Source organism: Corvus moneduloides, chromosome 3 (genome assembly GCF_009650955.1).
Source record: "Corvus moneduloides isolate bCorMon1 chromosome 3, bCorMon1.pri, whole genome shotgun sequence".
Lineage (NCBI taxonomy): Eukaryota > Metazoa > Chordata > Aves > Passeriformes > Corvidae > Corvus > Corvus moneduloides.
In genome coordinates, this window is record NC_045478.1 from 7,025,043 (window position 1) to 7,048,741 (window position 23,699).

General features: G+C 42.3%; 1 protein-coding gene across 3 annotated transcripts in view; it reads right to left on the reverse strand.

Annotated features, from left to right (window-relative positions):
• Window positions 1–23,699, reverse strand: part of EVA1A (eva-1 homolog A, regulator of programmed cell death) — a 209,923-nt gene that overhangs the window by 114,455 nt on the left and 71,769 nt on the right. For all 3 annotated transcript variants that reach the window (XM_032104468.1, XM_032104465.1, XM_032104466.1), the window contains exon 4: window positions 8,366–8,518. In XM_032104468.1, the coding sequence (XP_031960359.1) occupies window positions 8,366–8,518 (153 nt within the window). The remainder of the gene's footprint in view (window positions 1–8,365; window positions 8,519–23,699) is intronic.

Consider the following 23,699-nt stretch of genomic DNA (forward strand, 5'->3'; position numbering starts at 1 on the left):
GGACTGGTGGTACCTGATCAAGAGACAAACTCTGTGGGATGCTTTGGCTCAGTGTAAAGGCATCGGGACATCAGTGTAAAGACCCACATCTCTAATTTAAACCATCAATAGAACCCTAGCTTTCCTTGCTGTCTTTTGAGGACCAGGTGAAAGGATTGACTTAAGATAAGTTTTCCCTTGAGGAAAGACATTTACAAACAATGGACAGCTCTAGGTGGACAGTCCTCCCAAGCAGAGGGCAGGATTTTTCTCCAAAACTTGCAGCCTGATTTCCTGCTCAAGAACAAGAGAGGAAAAGTTACTTGCTGGGAGCTATGAATACAAGAGGACAGAAGGAAAGATGGAGGGAGTCAGTTAACTAAGAGGGGAGAAATTTAGTTCCTGCAAAGAAAGCTGACAGATGTCTGAATCAGTGCTGTGGTTATCCACTTGTCTGCCAAAAGAGAAAGCAAATTTCAATGGAATGGCAAAAAGGCCACAGGCAGGAAGTAACTCCAACCTTGCACGTGAGGCAACTGCCTAAATTCCTTCATGTTTTACCTAGGAGTGGCTGCCTCAATCTGCAAAATAACCTCTATCATAAGCAGGATGGAAGGAAGCTCTCCTGGTTTTAGGCAGTTTCTCATATATTTTAAAGATGTTCCATTAACTATGGTTGTTACAAACATCAGCTCCTTCATAAAGGGGCAGCTGCTAGAGGTGCCTAAGCCTTTGCTTCAGCCAAAATTAGCCATCCAGCAGCCTGTGAAGGATGTCTTCATTGAATATCAATGAATCAGTCTGCACTCTGTGCAGTACATCAAACCCCAGGCATTTTCGACTTAGCCCATGCCCATTAAGTTTGATGTTCTCTTTAAAAGCCAGTGCAGAAGACTGTTAATAAAGATGGATTTTGTCCACTTTCTCTCTCAGTTAGCAGCCCTGGGAGATAATTTCTTTATTAGTGTAAAGCTGTCACACAGTTTCAGCTGGGGACAACTGAAATACATTGGATTTCTCCTCCCTGCAACGGCACACAAGCCCCTGTAGAGGACACAAGAAGTGAGTTGGGTCTAGATCCACAAGACAAGAGGGAAAAAGCCAATCTATAAATACTTAAGTATCCTTAAGACCAATGTGAAGTTCAACCAATAGAAACCAAAGACTGCCCTTAAACAAAAAAAGCACAGAAGCAGCAGTGTATTTGCATACAGAGGAAAATGAAGCTCAAGACAGAAACCCAAAATAATTAAAAACTTAAAGGTGAAGTTCCCCACTGGTATTAGTAAAATGATAAATGGTCAACATCATCATTACAAATAGCAGCAGAGAATTTAACATTGATACAGCTGTATATAGAATGTATGTCTCGTACAATGTTGCTGAAAACAGCTGGCTAGAAAGGAAATCTATATCCAGACATTAGAAGGATGTGCAGAGAAGGCCAGCTTTACATTTAAAAAGTGTGTTTTCCAGAAAGAGAGAGAAAAATCAGTCACCACACAGTTCATAAAACTTTGGAAACTTCAGCAGTAGGCCAGAAAAAAGAAAATTATCTTAAAAGAAACCAATCACATTTAGAGACTGCAACTGAAGGATTGATTACAGGTTTAATTACAAATCCTATAGTTACATTTAGAAACACTTGGTTTATTAATGTGAACTTAAATCATCTTATCACCCTTGTATCTGGAACCAGAACTCATAAAAAATATATGAGACTCCAGTTTTGCAGGGACTGACTTAGAGTGTGCAAAGTTGACCAAATTAATAACATTTCTCAGGTTTGGGGGATGAAATGAGAATCCAAGGACAGCTTCAAACATGGCTCCAAGAAGTCTCAGAGAACAAAGAAGTTTTGGTCTGGCAATGGCAGTAAAATGTTATTATTTAATTTGCAGCCGAGTTGATTGTGGTCTGTAAGGCATTCAAGATAAGAAGCAAAGAAGGTAGCAGCTTTAGCATCACTCAATAGAAGATAGCGATGGTGCTTTCAATGCATCTACTGCCCTGTGAAGTCCTTGAGTACATTTCTATTTCCTATTCATTACAGCCCAAAAAAAGTATTTTCCTGAACATGGGGATAGTCAACATGTTCCTAGACCTAGGCTGAAGCAAGGTCTGAACTTCAGAAGCTGCAGGACTGGCCCATTTTCTAAAGAGATTACCCAGCTGACACAGCCTGCAAGTCACTTCTTGCCCTTGGTTCCTAAAATAAAGCACAGCGTGCCTGCAAACTCACAGGTTTCACATTACCTTTGTTATTCAGGTTCAGAATTCACCAGCATGGCAATTTTTCAATATTCTTGAGAGACATCTGAATTATTTTAAGATTATCAGTTTTGAACAAGTTACACTGGTTTTCATTCAGAGCAACTCCATGGGAACAAACTGAGATGCTACAGATTTAAATCTCCTAAATTCTGCCCTTTTATTGTTAGGATTATATTTTGAGTTTGCTTTTAACTAATAGTTGGGCAATAGGCATCTTATAAGATCAGCCACTAAAGAATTTCATGTTACTGATACAAATCCTCACTTTACTTCTTCAAATATCGTTCCAATAGCATCACAGAGCCTGCTAGTGCTATTTAAATTACTAGTCTCAGAATTTTTAATTACAATCACTGCATGGGGTCATACTCCACTGTAAACAGCATTTCAAAATCAACTTGAACCTTGGTTTAGAGAAAGATCTTGTCCAGACTCACATTTGAATGGACTTTTTCATTAAAAAAAAAAACTATTGTGTGCATATAAAAACCACTTCATATAAATCATTTTTACAGCTCTATGGAATCCAACAATAGTTGGAGTTTTCTAGAAACAGCTGTAAAGTGATTTTAATTACCTCCTGGTGTTTTGAGACAAAAAGTGAAACACTAAGTATCTAAAATTGAAGAACAACTTTCTGAAAGCAGGCTTTTTCCCACTTTAATTCAGCGTTTAAAATGGGAACTGCATTTCAATTTAAATTTAATAAGGTAAGATATGTGAATTAAACAGTAAATTATATTTATTTGGCCTTCAGATTTGGATACTTGTGGGTTTTATTGCATACAAACAGATTGGCCTCTAAAAACATGTTCTTAATTATGAGCTATACACATAATAAAGTAGTTTCTGCCCTGAATGTAAAAGAAGTATACACAGAGTCACACCTACAGGAGGGTGCTTTGGAAGCCTGCTATGCTCTATAGAGAGGAACAACAGGGTCTGACCACTCCAACTGCTGCTCATCCCACAGACCCAGCCTTGCAGCTGCTTTAAAAGCCAGACAGGGAAACCAGGATGAAGCACGAGAGTCTTTCAGCCACTTGGATCCACTGAAGGTCAGCTGTGCTACATGGCATTGTCTGACCAGCACAGATTTCCATGGATATCCTGTCCCTTCTCACAGTCCCAGCCACCCTTCCCCCATTAGTGCCAGGTGTTACTACTCCTCATTGGTCCAGCTCCACACTTTAGGCACTTTTTATTTTCAAGCATTTGTCTTAAGACCAAGATTAGAGCACAGCCACAACCTTGTACTGATGGGAATGGGATGGAAAATGGTCATGGGTGGTGAAGCAGAAGAGAGACAGAAATGCACAGCTGGAGGGGCAGCAGTTTCTTAAAGCCAGCTCTTGTGCGGGCAGGAACATGTAGCCTGGAATAAAATGGATTTTTTACTGCATGTATTTCATATTAATTCACATGCTAGATCTGATCACAGATAAACAAACTAGAAGGGTCCATTATTTATATGGTGTAATAAATATTTATATGAGGACTCTGCTGCAAGTCTTATATACATCTGCATTAAGAGGGAGAAATCAAAACAAACTGGGTTGGATCACCTTCTGTCACTGCATTAAACTGCCAGGCAACGAGCACCTAAAGCACTGGCTTATTTGCTGAACTCCTTCCTCTGCTCTTCCATTATCAGATCCTATGAGTTAGAGAGTGCCACTGACCATCTAAATTTCCTCAGGGCTTTGTAAACACATTCATTTTTCCCCTTTACAGAGGCACAGGAGAGAGCTTGTATGTTAAGTGGCAAGGACATTTCACTCTCAGCAGAATACTCAGCTTGACCCACACCCCAGGACCCAGAGCAAGGCTGTGGAACTGGGGTTCTCACGATCTCGCACCGACTCCAAAACCAAGCCCAGATTCCTTCTACCCAGGATGAGAAATTAAATTGCTTTGGGCTTTTTGTACACATGATGGAGAAAGACAGGGTCCTTGAGAAGGAGTCCAGGATCCTATGTTAGAGTTCATCTGAATGTGTCCATCTCACTCTGTGCTTCGGGGGGGAGCTACAGTAAAAATGAATAATGTGAGCAAGTCAGGTGTCCTGAATATGACCAAAGATATTGCTCCACTAAGCAATAAAAATGGTAATAATTTTACATTCAAGATCTTCCTCCTCAGTCTTCTGATTAGATCACTACCTTGCACTCAGATACGTGTAGGAAAAGGACATTTTTTAAATTGCTTCTCTTGGAATAAACAAGCCACTTGGAGATGCAGGCAGAGACAGCTGTAAACAGCAGGAAAAAGGGGCAAAGGGCTCACTTGGCTGAGGGATATTAATGGTTCATTGCTTGTAAATAGCCCTTTCCCCAGAGACCTCCCCATGCTCTGTGTATGCTCTCTGCACACGCTGGCAGCAAAGTGGAGGCTTTATTAAGAGAGTTACAAATAAGGTCAAATTCTTTTAGGAGCTTTTCAGAGTTCGCAAAGCATTCAGGGAGGGGTCCAGCTGTTTGCAGGGGTTTCCCATTGTGGTCAGAGACACAAGTTTCAGCATGTTTGCAGTTAAAAGAGGATCCTGACAGATTTTCACTTTAACGTGACAGGGATAGGATGGAGCTCTCCACCATAACTTTCTCTTCACAGATGCTAAGCACATTCATATAGACATTGTACAGAGAGAAAACATGTGTCTGGCATGGCATGGCAACTTGGGGATCTTTTATCACCCAAAAGCAGCACAGTAATAGCTGGGTTAAAAGGACTGCAACACCAGGATACATCGGAAACCACCTGAGCACCTAAGGGAGAATCCCAGGAATTCACTGCTAGTGGACTTTATCTCCTCAACACTTCTGCAGGAGTATAAGGTCTTGTTTTTCAAGGCAGAAACAACACAAATTGAATTGGTTCACCTTACATATGCAAAGCTCTATTAGGCCACCTCTTCTCCCCATCTTAGACCTCAGTTCTTTAAAAGCCTCACCTGCAGATTTCTAAATTCAATCCAAATGTGCATTTTGTCCACAGAAAGAAAAATGGAATTAAATTTTCTGAACTATCTTTCATTAGAAGAGGAAGAAAAGATAATCTTCACCACTTTTGGGGCAGGTATGACTACTTCTCTCATCAAGTAGCTCAGGCTGCATGGATATAAATAATCACTGTGAACTTGTGCAGGGCCTACTTCTCAGCAAAAGGCCCTTTGCCAAGGCTCAGACTTGACACAAATCATCAGTCCATGAAATTCGAACATAATAAATCTCCCTTATTTAAACCCTCCTTGGGTTCTGCCTTACAGGAACTGGATGTTGCTGCAAAGTCTGACTCATACGGTTGTGTTTGTAAGATCATCTCATTGTGAATGTCTGGGATCAAAGGCTGCCATGGAGCAGCCCTTCCCACATTGCAGGGCTGTGGAAACATGCAGAGAAATGTTCTCCAGCTAGCAAAAGCTTTGATTTATAAATTGTGATGTTTCCACCTGCTCCTGAAGGAACAGAGTTGCCTGCTGGGCTAGACAGGCCCATGAGAGGAGCACAGTTTCTGAAGCAGCTTGGGGGATCCTGAGTGCTGCTCCACAATCAGTCATGGCAGCTGGGAGCACAACCTGCTCCTGTCACTGCTGTAACTGGAGGCAGGAATGGGAGTGTTGCAGGGTGCCACATGGAAGGATCCTACAGCGGTTTCTCCTGTGGGGCCAAGAGAAATGCTAACAACTCACCTTCCCATTCCTGCATCCCCGGAGTTCTGCCCTGTTGGGTCAGCTCACACAGGTAGATGAAGGGAAGGTCATGATAAGCAGAGACTGCCTCATGCCAAGGGGATCAGTGAGCTGTAGCTGAAGAAACCTGAACAACCTCTCCCAAACATGACTGGGATTTAAGAGATGGAGCATGGTGAATTGGGGATGACCATCTGCTCACCCCCAATTTTCGTTTAGTTAAGGTCACCCCCACAATTCGCTCAGGAGTTCAGCATGCAAGGAAACATCAACATCAGCAGCTATAGTCTGTCTTTCACCCTACACACACAGTGCCCAAATGCCTGAGAAAGCCTGAGCAAGTCACTGCTCCATGGTGAGTTCCTCACATCTCTCCAGCCCTGCAGGGCATGCAGCCAGCAGATGTTCCAGACAGCCTTCCCAGCCTCCCTTTGCTGTTATGCAGGCAGGACATACCTACTCCCACAGCACCCCAGGAGCACCAGACTGACTTAAGATACTTGAGACCCCAGCAATCCCAAACATGTGGATATTTGCTCCTGTCCAACAACTTGGTCATTTTTAGCATCAATTTACAGCTTAAAACCTTGAGCCAGATTTTAGTGTAAAGCTTCCTCAGCATTCCCACCCCTGACTTGGCATTACACTCTCTTGTACTGAGCCTGCTCATGTAAGTAGTATCCTTTAGGAGCTGCCACTGGAGGAAGGGCCCTGCCTCATCCCAGCAGCAGACTGTGTGCTGCACTCTAGGATCTGACACCTCATTTCCTTGGGCAAACACCCCAATTTGTAGAGCTCACAAGGCCAATTTGAGAACAGCAGGGCATACAGGCTCTAGAGATCCTATGGCGCGTGTAGCCCTGCTGTCAGACCACACTGCTTGTTCTCCCTACCTGTGCCTCCCGTCCTGTTTTCTGGTGCCACATACCCTGCTCTCAGCCAGTACAAGTTTCATGACTTTGCAGCTGGGCAAAGAAGAGCAAAACTTTACCCTTTGTGGCTTCACATAGAGTTTTGTTTCACGCTGACATTGAAGAGTGGGTCCGTGTGCTGGTGCCTTGTCCCTGGTGTGTGCCTCTTCCTGCTCTCTCAGCATGGACAATGGAGTGGGGCACTCAGGTCTGCTCCAGAAACCCATCCTGTTTCACTGACTTGGCAAGTTCTCACCCAGCAGCCCAAACACCATAGCACCCAGTGAACACACTCAGCCCTTCCCAAACACCACACCAAAGAGGTCCAGGCTAACCTGCCATACACATCTCTTTTGGCTTCTGCTACCTAGCAACTGGGGGACTACAGAAGCACATCTAGGAATGCTGGTCACTTCAGGATACTGGAGATAACTTTTTGCAGGATATTGACTCTGCTGTCATGCACCTCACACATGGGACTGGGAAAGAGACCCTGCACTACTCAGCTGTGCTGCAAGTGCTCAGATTTTCAGAGCTACAGAAGTAAAACGCCACGCTTCACAAATAACCTGACTGGCCTCATTCCACCTCCGGGTTTCTATTGGCACCCATCATCTGCGTATCATATTTCCAAGCACTCACTTGACATGCTTCCATTTGAATACCATTTAACTCCTTAAGGGCATTGGATCAGCAGCTGTGAAGCCAAAGATCCCCAGATACAGCTGAACAGATCCCAGCACAGCAACAGCACCAGATCAAGCTTCCCTGTGCATTCTCCCCTGAAGCCTTTCCCTTTCTGGAGGCAATTCCTTTGGGAAAACAGTTAATTCCCTCTCAGGTCTGCAGAGAATTATGAGGAATGCTGAGCACAGGATTTTATGCTGTGATTGTTGCTCTCTATGTCACAGCCTAAAATACTCAAAGTCATTTCACATAGGTTCAAGAACAGACAGTTCCAGTGAATGTTTTTCAATTATTTATCTTTAACTCATGACTGTAAGAGACTCTGATAATCTGAGAGTAAAGAACCTACTGAAGGTACTGTAAGCCAACTGTAACATGATGAAACTTAACAATTTGCTTTTTGAATTTGCTCCCTTGCTTTAACTTCGGTAAAAGTTTAAATGCAATGTCAAGGCTTCAGTGGCTGCAGATGGTACATGACATCCCCAGATAATATGGTCCTCCATATTACAGGCAGAGGTTCAGTGTATGAACCACCACAAAGACAGAAAATGGAACAAGAAATTCAAGCACCTTCAATCATATAATCAGATGAATCTGTGAAAAGCCTGTGGCTTGGTAACTCAACTAGCACATACAGCTGCACCTCAGTTTGGTGCTCATGATGAAGCTCACTATGGTGCCCCACATCAGGAGCACCACCTTGGCAGGTTGCATGTCCCAGTCCCGCTTTTCTAACCAGCATCTGTGCCAGCTCTGCTGTGATGACAGTAAATGAAATCACCCTGCTCATATCAGCCCGTCATCAAGCCATCCCCCTGCTTACCAGTCATGGGCATCCCTAGGTTTTGGTATGGGCACTCCAGGCTGCCTCCTTGTGTCCTCCCAAAGACAGCAGAGTAAATGGCTATCACCATGCTCTTCTTACAGCTCAGCCTCAGCTTGTCATCTTCACAGGCTACTTTACTCTTGTATTCATCTGGAAAGAAACAAACACTTAATTACTCAGCTGATCCAGAGGTGGGCTCTCAGCAAGGCAAGACCTTCTTATCTCCTCATGGGGTAAGCTCGGCAGAGGTAGAAGTGATTCTGGGCCCAGGGGTGCACATCAGCTCCCAGCACAACCCCAGCCTGAGCACAACCCCAGCCTGAGCACTGCATTTGCTACAGGAGCACTCATCTCTCCCACTGAACATTCCCTCTCTGGCATTATCAGCACATTTAATGAACATATTTTAACCAAGCACATGTCAGTTCTATTAAATAGCCAATAATTTCATTTTGCAGACCGGTAAGTGAGGAGGTGTGGCACTTGAGTGGTTTCTACATGGTAATATGGCAAGGGAAGGTAAAAGCCAATCTTCAGGAACCTATCTGACCCATGGAGCAGCCCTTTATGTGCCAAGCATTTATTCTGTATCCCAGCAGCTCAAATGCAAACACAATCATGCTCCATGGCTTTTTTTTCACAGCACTTCTTCCACAGCAGATACAATAGAAGATATATTAAATTTGTTAATTATGGAAGCTGCTCCCACCTGTTGCAAACACAGATATGCAAAAGCTTGTCCCCAGATCCTTCTTGAAACGGGCACTCTTGCTCTTGTAAACACAGAACAATCACTCAGTTTACATCTCTCAAGAAGACTGGACAGTCATTTCATGAGAAATCACATGTCATTCCCTTCTCTTTACCATTATGTTGGGGTTTTAGTTTAGTCTGTTTTTTTCTCTGTTAAAGGAATTTTCTCCCATATGCATGTTGCTAGGGGACAAATAGCTGTACTTAAGAAAGACAAAAGGGGAGTGGGGCGGACCTGGCTACTCCTTTGTCTACACCTGGGTGTGAGTTCAGTTCGCTCTGAACGTCCGGAGAGAGAAGCTGCAGAGAAAGGAGCTGCTGCTTCTTTCTTTTTGGCCGTTCTTTCTTCCTGCTGGAAACAACGCCGGGACCCCAAAAGCCGCTTTCCCTGCCCTGCTGGAGACCGAGCTGTGGCTGCCCTGCCCCGCTGCTGCTTCGAGCTTTCGCTACGCTGTAGCCCTGTTCGCCCTGCCTGCCTGGGCCTCCGTGGGTTTTTCCCATCTGGATACATCTCGTCTGCCACCCGGGATTTGCGTTCGTCCCTGCCGTTCCAGCCTGCTGTCCCTGAGAGCCCGGGATCAACTGCCCAGCGGTTTGTGAAGCCTTTGTTCCATCCCTTCCCGGGATCCCCGGAACACCGGTGCCGCGTGTGTCCCGAGCTCGCTCCGGAGCGCCCCCTGCAGCCGCGGGGGAACCATCGCACCTGCCCTGCTCACCGGGAGCCGCCAGCGCCCCTGCCGGCTGCGAGCGGAACTGCACCCGAGGGGAAAGGGTCTGACAGCCGAGAAGGCTGGCACTGGGTTTGTGATTGCTGTTACTGCCAGAGTTGTTGTTGTTTTGTTTGACTGGTTATATACATATATATATATATAGTAAAGAACTGTTATTCCTATTTCCCACATCTTCGCCTAAAGGCTCTTGATTTCAAAATATAATAACTTGGAGGGAAAAGGGGTTATATCTGCCACTTCAAGGGGGGCCTCTGCCTTCCTTAGCAGACACCTGTCTTTCAAAACCGAGACACATTATTATTTGGATTATGGGAACCTCTAGAGGACCCAGCCTAGAACAGGCCCTTCCCATGTGTTCCTGCTAACACACCACAGAAAACAAACACTATTTTGAAAAGCTGAGTCTTTACAGCAAGAAATTTACATATGTGAAAGAAAAAGACTAAGAAAATGGAAGTGGCATAAAGAGACTAAAAAAACTGAAGTGGCATGTCTATGGACACCCCAGCCAACTCAGGGCACAGCCAGGAATATAACCTCAACCTGCCCAGCCTCTATAGAGTGACCTTCCACTTGCTTGTGTTATTTCCCATTTGAAATGTAGCCACAACAGCATCCAGATTGCTAAATGGAAAGGGTCCCATGGTAAAATCCTAAGCATGATCAGTCATTTCCTCTTGAATGCCTCTACCTGGACCAGGTCAAAGTTGTGCCATAGAGCACATGAGCATCAGCCAGTGCCTGGGGCTGCCCCTGGCCCTGTGTCACTTACTGGCATAGACATGATTTTTGTCCGTCCCTTACATGGTTCTCTGTGTCTAATATCACACACACAGATATATTTATGAGAACTTATGCAAAATCCATACTCATAAAATTACTCAGCAAATGAGAACACTAGCTAATAATTAGTTTATAAGTTAATACTTAAGTCTTTAGACCATGGCATTTAGCACTTAATGTGACTTTTTTTACTCTACTGTAACTCTAGGTTCAAGAATCATTTTTCCTTATTGGAGATGGAGGGTAGTTTTTCCAAGTTGAATCATAGAAGAATTTCGGTTGGAAGACTTCTCAGGAGGTCATCTGGTTTAATCCATGCTCAAGGAAGGGCTAATTTCTACCTTAGATTAGACTTTTTCAGAAGAAAGTGCATGGAGAAAACATGTATTATAGCAAAATGGGAGCATGCTGATTTAAAAGAAATATCCCAGAGCAAAATGACTCCTCATGCTCAACTTGGAAATTCCTACTTGAAGCCAAAAAATAGCCCCCTAAAAATAGCCTATTACTTGGTGATGAGAGCATCAACTGGAATGTGAAAACCCTGGTCCAAACCTTCACAGTCCAGATGAGAAGCTTAACCTTGGACCCTATTCCAGTACATAATTTTCCTTCACACTCTGCAGCCTTTTCACAAAAACCTCTGAACATTTCTAGGTTTTATCCCACTGCAGAGAAACTTTCAAACCTCTAAAATATTTAGTGAATTTGAAAACACTTTCTGATTCATCCCTCTAGAGGAAGACACAATTAAGACCTCACTCATTCATGGGAGGATGTGTGCAAAGAGCAGACATCCCTCAGCAGTACCTACAGGAATGAACGACGACCAGCTGAGTGTATAAAACAGTGGCAGGGATCAGAAATAGAAGCTGTCTGCAACTTCAGAGCATGTACAAAGAGAGAAACCTCAAATACCTGTGAAGACTCAGTGGTGGACTTGATAGTGTCAGGTTAATGGTTGGACTTGATGATTTTAGAGGGCTTTTCTAAACCAAATGGTTCTATTACTCTATGACTGTTTTATCTATTTAGGTATTTCATCTTCAATCACCATTAAAGCATCTGAAAGATTCACTGAACAGACCAAGGGGTTTCATCTTCACCTGTAATTGTCTCCCGTAGGAATTTTGTTCCTTCTATGAGGAAAATTAAATCAAAGCTTTAACCTGCCCATACAGTAGAAAACTTAACAGAGTATAATAAAACTTTATAGACTTAACAGAATTTCTTTCTCCAATAGGGAAAAAACATGGATTCAAGCTAAGAGCACAAAGACACAAACTCTCCAATAGGACAAGCTATACGTAGTTTATGTTAAACCACTGTCACAGAAAAGAATACTTGTGACTGGCTGAAGTGGTTGAAATATGAAATAGGTGACTGAGTTTTTAAAAAGAACAATTATGAAGTCTCTAATGAGGGGGTCCTCTGTGAAGGTCTCATTTCTTACAAGGCACTAACTCAATTTCCTCTTTCAATTTGGTTACTATTAGCTACATCTCCCCATTAACAAGTATAACTGCTTAACCACACATCCTATGGTCTCATTTAAGGTCCTTAGATTATTTATTAAATTCTGCTGACCATTCAAAGTCAGGGCTTGTCATTTGGAAGCTTGCCTGGGATTTAAATACAAAAAATATTGCATTGAGCACAGTATATCCTGGGATGGACAGACATCAGCATCTTTGCTGAAGATCAGTCCAGCAGTCATAAGACAATTAAAAACAACTTCTTCCAGTTCCTAAAGGGCTTACATGAGAGGCGGAGAGGGACTTTTCACAAGGACGGGTAGTGATAGGACAAGGGGGAATGGTCTTAAGCTGGAGGAGGGCAGGTTTACACTGGATATTAGGAAGAAATTTTTTACTGTGAGGGTAGTGAGGGACTGGAACAGAGAAACTGTGGCTGTCCCATCCCTGGAAGTGTTCAAGACCAGGTTGGATAGGGCTGTGAGCAACTTGGTCTAGTGAAAGGTGTTCCTGCCCATGGCAGGGGGGTTGGAACAAGAACAAGATGGTCTTTAAAGTCCTTTCCAACCCAAACCATTCTATGATTCCATGATCGTATGAACAACAAAACACTGTCTCTCACATTCGCCGTTCTAACCTTCACAGCCGCTCTGGGAAGTTGGGTTCAGGGCTTGTGGGGAAAGCTGCCTGATGGAAGGCTCAAGAAATCAGCCTGGGGAGGTGAACCTGAGTGCAGGCTCCTTGGAAATAAGGAGAGTTTGTGGATGATGTGTTCCTGGTACACTGAGGTGTGGAGTAAGAGGGTTGTGCCACCTGAAACAGATGTCACCTCACAGTCACTGAATTCTGCCCCAGGAAACACCTCCTGGAGCTGCCAGTTCCCAAGGCTCTGGCTGAGTCCAAATTGGTTAGGGCTGCAGTTGCCTGGGCAGGCACAGAGAGAAGATACTGCTTTCTTAAAAGGAAGGAAAAAAGAAAGCATGAAGTGCACAGTAGTATTTCAGACTCTCAAAAGGTTCCCTAAAGCTTGACCACTGGAAAACAGGGAGTCTCAGTGTTTCTGGGCAATCTGATAGAAATCTGCATAAACAAACAGCTAGAAAGTGATGCTATGGAGGACACAAGTCCCTGGAATTATGTTGTACTTCATAGCATTGCCACCTCCATTTCAGCCAGGATGAACCCAAGCCAGACATTGATGGCTCCCAGGCACTGGATGACAGTAAGGACTGTGATTGATATTAAAAAAATGCAGAGCTAAGCATCATCCATATATTTACTGGTACTTCACACCATAATAGCCTTACATAAATATTGAAAAGAAGCAAGGCAGCGTAAGTGACATAAGAGAGCTGGGACTGGGAATAAATATGAATTTTTCTCTCTCACTCTCCCCAGCAGAACTGGCCTCCTACAGATCACTCACAATCTGGTCCTAAGCCTGCTCTAACTGTTACAGTCTGGATATAATTCAGGCCAAATGCAAACATTTGTATTAGTGGGTTTCATGTTTCACCCTGAAAAATTAAACATGCTTAAATGGCCTCGAAAAGGTGGCAGTGATATTCAGCAAATGGCTTACTCCACTCTAATCCCCCGTGCAGTCATTTGTAGGGCAACAGAGATTTACCATGATTAAGATATTTGCTAAGGATAATATCCCTTTTATTACTGCCTGGTTTCAGAGACACTGGCTTAAATATAAGTCAGTAGAGAGAACCCAAGGAGGGAACAGCTGCAGGCTTTTCTAGACACGTTTTTAAAGGTCAGTATATGACACAATTGTAACTTAGCTCAGACAATTACAGGGAAACAATTATAAATGTTTCTAATAGAAAAATGGTCTCTCTCAAACAGTAAAGTCAATAAGAAGACCTTTTGTAGTTATTGGATGTGTACAATAATACTAACCTGTATGACCAATAGGAAATATTTATCCAGTATCTTAAGAACATTTTCACTTAGGGCTTACAAGAATTTTCTGAATGATCATTATTTGGAAGCTCAAAACTAAATGTCAATGCCTCAATCTCTGCAAGACCTTAGAGATAAAAGCTCCTGAGGAGATTCTGCTTCTAACAAAATGATTAAGTGCATTAATGCCACCTTGCCTAAAATGATATTTTTGAACAGAACTTGTGGAAAAAATTATGAAATTTTGCTAATCAAAGTATTCGTACTTCACATAATCAGTGCATAATAGCTGACCCTATTTCCCAGATCAAAGAGCTGGAAATACATGTAAAGAGAAATCTGTTTTCTTCACAAAATCCTAAAGGACTTAAATCTTAGAATTGAGAATGTGAGCAAAGAAAGTGAATTTGTAAGAAACAGGGATGGTTTTGCCCAATTCCTTATCAGGTCAGGATTGTTTCCCACAGAAGACTCTCTTATCTAGGTTAAAACTGTTAAATTAACGTGACTGCACCCAAGATGTCACTTCAGAACTAAACTGCACTCCATCTAAGCCAGTAATTTCTCTTTAACCCAATTTTTGCCTTGCTCACTTCCCCACTCAGCCACTCTCTCCACAAGAACTGTGTTAATGGCAGGTACATCACCAGTGTTCTGTGTCACTCTTCCCTCCTCCAGCTCCTACTGCACCTGTCAGGCATGGATTGATTGTAAAGTGGAACAGATGAAGTGCACAAGTGGAATACACAACCTTTTAGCAACCAGCTAAAATTCAACAAACTTTTACAGACACTGTAAGACATCCCCAAGTAATAAAGATGTTGATAATGCAAGTGGTGAGATTTTGGTGATTTCAGCATGGTCTAGGCAGAATACTTACATTGAAAAGTCACCACATAGCAATTTTTTGAGTCATCCTAAAGAAAGAAGCCAAAGTAAGGGTTAACCTTGGAAATTTGAACTTTTTACTGTGGATGTAGTCACTCCAGACCATAATTCACTGAGTCACTGAGGATAGAAAGCACCTCTTTCATGGAGAATGTCTGGGTCAACTCCTTGTTCAGACCAGAGTCAACTAGAGCAGCAGGTGGCTGAGGGCCATACCCATTCAAGTTTTCAACACCTGAATGATTGAAACCTCACAACTTTCTTGGGCAAGTTGTTCCAGCTATCCTGTTAGTCATGTGAGAGATGACTACAGTGAGTACCTGTTTCCATCTCTTCTGTGGGAACTAGGAAAATGAGTTTCCAAGACAGGAAACCTATTAAACACTAGGACAGACACCTCTAAGCAGCATCCTTGAATAAGAGTGCTGTTCACAGGACTGCCCATGAACAGCTCATCTTGGAGATATCCATTCAGGACCCTTCCTGGTAATCTGTGACCCCTGTTTTTATATTTTCTTTTTCTCCACAATCAGCTGATTTCCAGGAACTTCTGGAATATTTTCTGTAGAATATTTTTTATTTAGAGAATATTTTTAGGGATAATTACAACTAAGTCCATTCCATAATTAAAATAAGAGAGTGCATCTCAAAACAGTGAGAGCAAAGGTGCCTCGGACAGCATTCACCGACTATTACACCCTGCAGAGAAGAAGACAATTGTAATAAAAGAGTATTTTCCAGTTGATGCACCACCTCAAACCTTCTCCCCAAGCTTCTACCCCTATGTTATGTATTTACTTACTTTTCATTTCAAGCAAGCCTTTATTACTTCAGTACTTTATCCTCTTTTGCTCTTTGAGAGATATAAGCAGGTTCTGGCCTTCAAGACCCTAAATGTAAATCAGAGATTCATAGAATCTTAAAATGGTTTGGCTTGGAAGGGACCTTAAAGATCATCCCATTCCAACCCCCTGCCATGGGCAGGGACACCTTCTACTAGACAAGCTGCTCACAGCCCCATCCAGCCTGGCCTTGAACACTTCCAGGAATGGGGCAGCCACAGCTTCTCTGGGCAGCCTGTGCCAGTGTCTTGACACACTCAACGTGGAGGATTTCTTCCTAATATGTAATCTACCCTCTTTTAAAGAGTAGCTTTAGATGAGATATTTGTCCCTATCAGGGGACAAGTCAACATAGATTGGAAGTTTCTCCCAGTGACAAATGCCTACTATTTAGACCAGTTCACATTGCAAAAAGCTCCTTCCTTTTTTGTTTTCTTCCAATTTCACTTAGGACATGCTCTTCATATCCCGAGTTCCAGAGCTTCCTCCTAATCCATGTGAACTTGCTACTAATGAGAACTTTCTGTTCATATCAGGATGTGAATAAATCCATATCAATCCAGTCAGCATTCCCTTAGGCAGGGTTGGATGGAGGAAACCTTTCCAGAAGAGCAGAGGTCTCCAGAGTCCTCAAGTACAGCCCTTGCTATCACTTCCCCACAAGCATTTTACTAAGGGCTACCTGGTGACTCCCTCATTTCAAAGGAATCTTAAAAGGATTTTACCTTTAATTTGGAGCATTAAAAAAGTTGGAGTGTCACAAATTCATACATTTGCATGGAAATATCTTTTAACATTATTTCAGTTCAATTTTCCCTTGAGAAACTTTTTGTGAAGATGGTCTAATTTAAGTTTTAAGAACTGAAGTTTGCCACCCTCGGCAGCCTGGCATGCACCACTTACTTCTACAGGAGATAATCTGAAACTCTGAAAGGTACAATTCGGATGACAGTCCAGAATTATATTAAATAGGCAGCCTGCCAACTTCAAAAGTGCCCTGAAAACTCAAGAGTGCCAAGTTTTGGAGGTCTGAAACCCTTTCAACAAGAAGATTGTTCTTTGCAAATGACCTTGTCAGATTCCTTTAAAATTACACTTCTGATGCACCCATCCAATTTGCAGTGTTTAAAAGGCACCTCTCCCCACTGTCACTTTCATTAGTCTGAAGTAGTTGTCCTTTTATATTCTGCTGTGGAAGGGTTAGCAGTGCTGCAAATTAACTGCTAAATTTCATTTCCAATGTAGAGTTCAGATGCACCTAGTTGCACTTTCCTGTTGGACAAAGAGGTATATGGTTATCTAAGGAGGAAAAAAGGAAAAAAAAATCAAAATATGTGCTCTAGACTGTGAGATGGCAGTTAAAAATAACACCTGGGTGCCCAGGACAAATTTAATTCTCTTCCTATTTCTTCCATTAATGAAATTGGGCTGATTTTCTGAAGCAGCTGTGACTTACCGGTGCTCTGCTGCCTAAGCCTCTGCCTCACCATTTGTTAGTCCTGCTTCCAAGGACTGACTAAAGTTCAGTGAAATTTGACAGAAACATTGATTTGACAAATGTAGTGAAGTCCCTGTACATTTCTTAAGAACTAGTAGCCAATTTCAGAAGAGAGCCAAACCAGTGCCAAAGCTGGTTGTAATCATTGCACTGTCCCACCAGTCAACCAGCATGGATTTATGACCTGTAAACCAGCCAACTAATAAACTGTAAACTTGGCCAGCTAGCATGGACTTAAATCTGGACTAGCTACACCATAGGAGGCAACATGGGAAGCACAGCCAAAACTTTTGTACTCCAATGAAAAGATGGGAGAGATGCACTAAGGAAAAGTAACTTAAAGATGTATAAGGAAAAAGACATCATTAGCACCACTGCTCACAGCAGTTTTGTTTTGCCCTTCCAGTGATTGTATAAATCTGGATTAATGCTGCTTAAAGTTACTATTAAAATAGCTGAAAGGGAGAACTTAGTCTTATATCATTAAAATAGTCTTCTCCAGATATTAAAATAATGGTGATAATAATTCTGACACAGGAACATTAAAAGGATACCTGATTGATATTTTTACATATAAACCACTGGGTTGTCTAAAGCACACAATATGAGAAAATGAGGTCTACTAGAGTAAAAGCTAGCTCACTACTGTCTAAAATAATTAAATACACAGTATTCCCTCAATGGCTTTGCCTAAGAAGAAAAAAAATGTAGCTGGGAGAAATACAGTAACCAAATTTTCAAAATTCATCATGGATGCTTTAGAAGTCCCAGTTCACAAAGATGTGAATAGGTGACAACCTCCAGTGCCTTTGAAGTAGTCAGAAAAATAAGTGTGTGAGAAGAGCTTGATACATCATTAGTATGATAAACCACTGAAAATATCAGGAGATACCTGTTTTAAAAATGTAAAGTTAATTTGCAAACCAAAACTAGGACTGATATTGAAAAAATAATGAAGAAATTGGAATTGAATTGGAAAGAGTTTATTACCATGACAATAACCCAGCAAAGATTTACTCTTCTCTGTTTTTTTCATTTTATTATTTTTTCTAAAAGACATCTGTTTGAGGAGAAAAATTGATCTATATTTTCTGTCTTGAATAAGTCTATATATAGGACCTCCTGCAGAAGCTCTGTATAAATTTACTTCTCTGTTCTGTGAGTCCTACACTCATGGTTTAAACTGTGGAGTCAAAACAACAGATCCAGACTTGCACAGAAGTCAACCTTTGCAGCATCTCAGTTTGGTTTTAAGAATATGGCTCCTGGGACATGCTTTTCATCTCAGTTCTTCACCAGTACACCAGAAAATCTTGAAATCTGTTGTTCAGAGCTTGCAAACATCTACCATAGTAGGACTGTGTTGGAATTTAGACTTACAGGCTCCATTTTTCACAACTTGGTTTCCTCGTGTTCTGGTTAATCGCTCCAAGGACACTCCTTGCTTTTCTGAGGAGACTCCCAGATCACTTTGCCTCTGCCAGCAGCCAAAGCCATTTCTGACACCTGAAGGACCAGCCACCACACAGCCCTCCACTGTCAGCACAGAAAGGTGCCACAGGTGCCAGAGTGCCCAAGGATGGGCTGGATCTCCTGAAGATCAGGGGGAGCTCCTCCTGACACTGCTGTTGACCCACCTATCCCAACACTGAAAGACCATGGTCTAACACTTCCTCGTCCTTCACTTAAAATTCATTGATTAAGAAAAGAATATTGTTATCCCTTGTTTGTGTGGGTTTTTTCCCAGGATCCCACAGAAAAAAAATAAATGACAAGGACAAAGAGGATCTGTAAAAGTCACAGCTCTAGGATTTATAAAATTTAGGCAGATTTCAGAATTTGTCTTTTTTAGTGGTTCACATCTGGATACTGGAGACCTGATCTAGCAAAGGGAATCCTTATATCTACATGGTAGGAAACACCATGGTTTTTCACTGACTCCTTATTACATCAATCAGGGCTGACTGATTATGTTTGAAAGAAAAATGGGATTCTTTTTTGATTCTTTTTTTTTTTAACTCTCCAAGGTGCAGCAGCAGTTTCCTTCTCTGCAGGGGCAGGAAATTATGGTTATAATAAAAATAGTGTAATATAATTACATCAGTGATAATAACATATTTCCATTTATTATATTAGTTAATCTATTGTATTAATATTACAATCATATTTATAATTAAACTGACAGCAATCTCTGTATTTGCTGACAATGGAATCACACGTTCCTCTTAATCCTCCTCCTGGCAGTTGAGTGATTAATGTGCTACAGAGATAGGGCTATTTGACAGCTCCTGAAAATCTCTGTGCATCAACAGCTTAAAACAATATTAATCATTAGCATTAGCATTTCTCTGGCCCCAGTTGGGGGCTGATAGATCTGTCCTCTGTTATTTACAACGTTCCTTTATTTACACCTTTTCATCACCACAGCGGTCGCAACCTGAGGTTTTATTGCCCTTATAAATTTCCACTCCCTGCACCACCTTAACAGTTTTGAAATAATACAGATAAGTAAGAGAGAGCTGGTGAATGCAGGAGGCAAAAGGCTCACTCTGTTGCCTCTGTGGCTGGGCCAGGGGGATGTGCCCATTAAACATTTCCAACCCCATCGTGCTGCTTTGGGAAGCCTGGCCCACCAAAAAGCAATGCAGCAAACAATGCAGTGAACTTCTCTTGCCACCAATAAACCTGTCTGATGAAGGAGATAAATGCTTTTCTGAAAGAGTTGATGACTACTGAATTACTAATCTATCCCAGCACTAAAATCAATCACCAGCATTAAAGCAACCAGGAATACATTTAGGTCCCTCTTTGGTCTCGTCTGAAACTTCTACAAAACCTCTGTGCTTTCTATAGCCCTCTGCCTTGCTCACAGTGTTTTACAAATTCTGTCTGGGGAATGAAAACCTTGAGGATGTGTGATGAGATGAGGCTTTTCAGGCTGCGTTCACTGAATTTAACAGAAAAGGTGCAATCCCCAGCCAAGCAAAGCCAACAGCAAAGCCCACACAAGATTCAATACTGAAGGAATGGGTTGTAGGGAAATTAAAAGTTGAACAAGAGGCACTCACTGCAAGCCTAGGTGGTCCTTCCAAAACCTCCTTTCCATAATTTTCAGCCAATTCAGCTGTAATCTGATGAGCAGACCCAACCATTTCACCAAGAGACATGGAATCACAGCACAGAGCAGGACTTTTCACAGTTCTTTAATAGCTGGAGTAGCTCTGGCAACACTAATGGTATTCTGCTGTTTTCACAGGTTTTGAAGTATCCCTGGCAAAAAAATTACACATCCTCACCAAAAGGCAGACACTCCTGGGACACAGCATGGCAGCTCTATCTCTATATGATAGAGAGCATAAATTTGAAGATGACACTTTTATCAGAAGGTGATCTAATTGGAATTAATTCCTAATTGATTTTTAAATTCAGTTGCTTTCTAATTAGAGTTGCCTGGGGCTGTTAAGAAAAATAAAGTTATCTGAGTAAGATTTTGGTAAGGACATCAGGATCGGCAATTCCATGTTTGAAAAAAAGCCATTGACTTTTTACAAGAATTAACTGGGCTTCTTACATTTTTATCTCACATTTTATCAAATCTATGGTGAAGAGAATGAAAGCCTGTTCTCTTCAAAACATGTCCAGTCAATTCTCAGCCCAAAGGTTTTCCCAGAAATCAAAGCTACAGGTTCCAAACCAGAGCGAAGTGACCTCCCTCACCCCCCTTCCTCCTTCTAACCCCTCTCAAACTTTTGGCACTTTACCCTTTGCCAACAAACATAAGTTTCCTTCCCAGATACATTTCTCAGAGCCTTGATGTGCCTTTCCCAAATATGTTTTTGTATTGTTACAGAGGGATTTCAGCTGAAATTGGAGCCAAGGTCACAATCCAGGCTTTCTGAAACTTCAAAGGCTTTAGGCTTACATTTATGAATAGAAGGTAGAGCAGCAAAGTTTGGATTTACACTTTGTTACATCACTGGGATGGTTAGTACAGGGGGGGGTTTCATACCCACCATCCTTCAACTATCACATCCAGCTGCTTCACTCAGCATTTTAAAATGAAATAAAAATAATAATAATTTTTGAAAACATTGGATGGAGATTATCCCTCCCAGAGTCCTTGAAGTCATAAGCTAAAGTAGTAACTGCCCAAGAGAAAAGAGGGAAAATATCACTATAGCATTATGGGAAGCTGCAGCTTTAGGCTCTTCAGAGCTGAGAATTAATCAGTGTATCCAGGATGGTATGGCAATGGCAAAGGAGGACACAAGAGAAAGGAACTGTGTGGGGGTCTCATGGAATAAGTCAAATAAATAGGGTAGAAGCCCTCTCCTTTCTCAACAGCACTGCCAGCATATGGCCACTCACACAACACATCCAAAGTATTCCCTCTGCAGAGCAGGGCAAACATTTATGCCCCCATTTTGTTCAGGGGCATTGACACTTTTGAAACAGCAAAGCCAAAAAATAACCAGACGACCAAAAAGTCACAATGAGCAAAGAGCTGCTGTGCAGGGACAGATGGATCTCCGCTGGTGCAACAGCCCAGAGCAGCGACTAACCCCAGTAAAATCAGCTGCAATGGCATTGCTGGGGTGCAGAGAGGTGAAGTTATTTCTTCAGCATGACTTGGGCAGCCCCACAGATCCTGTTCCCAGCCAGGATTAGATCCCATAGCCCCTCCAGAAAGTCTGGCACACAAAGCAAATATTTCCTAGCTTACAATAACACACGGTCTTACACGGTTCTGTATCTCTGAAGTGAGGGGGATGAACAAACACTGAATTGTTTGAATAATATTGGTGAATCCAGATTTCAGTTAGAAGGAATTCATGTTAGACCAATTAAATAGTATGTCAATTCCCTCTAATTATCTGTTCCTGCAGCCCACACGGTAATTACACTTAATAGGTCTAAATCAAATCAGCATGTTACCTGGGAATTAATTGGATTTATGTGCATTTTTTTAATGATCCTGGATGGTACCCTGGAGATTGAAGTCCTCTGTGTGTTCAGGGTTTGATCCTAAGCTTCAATGTGCTTTGGATGTGGATCTCAGGATACATTGGCCCTGATAAGTTGAATTCCCATTCCCTGGCACCGAGGCCCACTGGCATGGGACCAGCATTCTCATCAATTTTTTTAGCTTCCAAAACAGGGTAGTAATACCCAGACTTTCCACTGGAAACCATCTCTGGCCAGTGCTAAATCCCAAACTACATCTACACTAGGAGAGAACAACTCCAGGCTTCAGTTCTGCAGCAACACATCCCCACCTTGAGCTGCAGGGACCCTGCAGGGGCTCTGCTGAGGCTGTGGACAGCAGGAAGATTTGCAGAGGCATCTCCAAGGTTAGAAGCAGAAGCTGTGCTGTGCTGAGACCTGTACTGTGCCTTTGAACATCCCCCCAAAGGGTGGTGCACGTTAGAAACTAAGGCACACATGATATAGAAAAATAAAATCATAAAATCATTGAGGTTGGAAGAGACCAAGATCATCGAGTCCAAATTTTGATCAAACACCACCATGTCAACTAGAAATAAAATCTAAGCCTCTATACACTTTGATGAATCTTGGCCCTCTAATCACATAGCAGTTTTAAGTAAATCTCCCTTGTCCGAAATTGACACAGAACAGAGCATTTTATTGATCATTTCTGATCTCCTTAAACATCCTAAATTTTAAAATTGAAAGTACACACACATATAGCGTATTTATTTATTTACAGGCACAGAGAATATGCAGGACTGCCAAACTCCTGACACTTAAAAGCAGTTCCATGCGCATATCTGAGTCCTGTACATGCAGGATGAGTGTCTATCAGATCCCAGATCCATCTATTGGATCAGAAGGAACTGTGAATAGCACAAAACTTCCCAAAAAAACACACAAGAAAATTCATTTCTCACTGCTTCTAGTTAAGTATGCACTTCTCTGAACTATTTCTTTTAATTTCTAGAGGAGGTGAGCCACAGTACCTCTGCACAACTTTTCCCTGCTTCCACTGAAAGCAGTCTCGGAGGGATGAGCACAGGAGACATACCCTCATTGCCCTCTCCCCCAGAGCTCCACCATCTGAAAAATCTTTGTCTTTCAGGTTCAGCATGATTTACTGTCCTCCATCTCCTTGAAATTCTGCCCACAAGAAACCAAAATAGCACCCTGCCTTGTGCATGAACCCCACACAGCAAGCGAGCATCGAAACCACTCGATTTCAAGCGCAGGGGACTGTCAGGGAGACATAACTGCAGTGACAGTGGCTCGAGGGGGTGACTGCACCGTCTCGTTATTCTTCAGCAAAGGTACAAGCAAATGCCACTAACTTCAGTTTTGCTTTCTTTGAAGGAAGTCTTTCTCTTTAGATAACTACCTCTGTTCAGGGGCCCTTTGAGGCTCCAGCATGACTCTGACAGTGGGAGGGCTGGGCATCCTTATTTTGCATTAAAG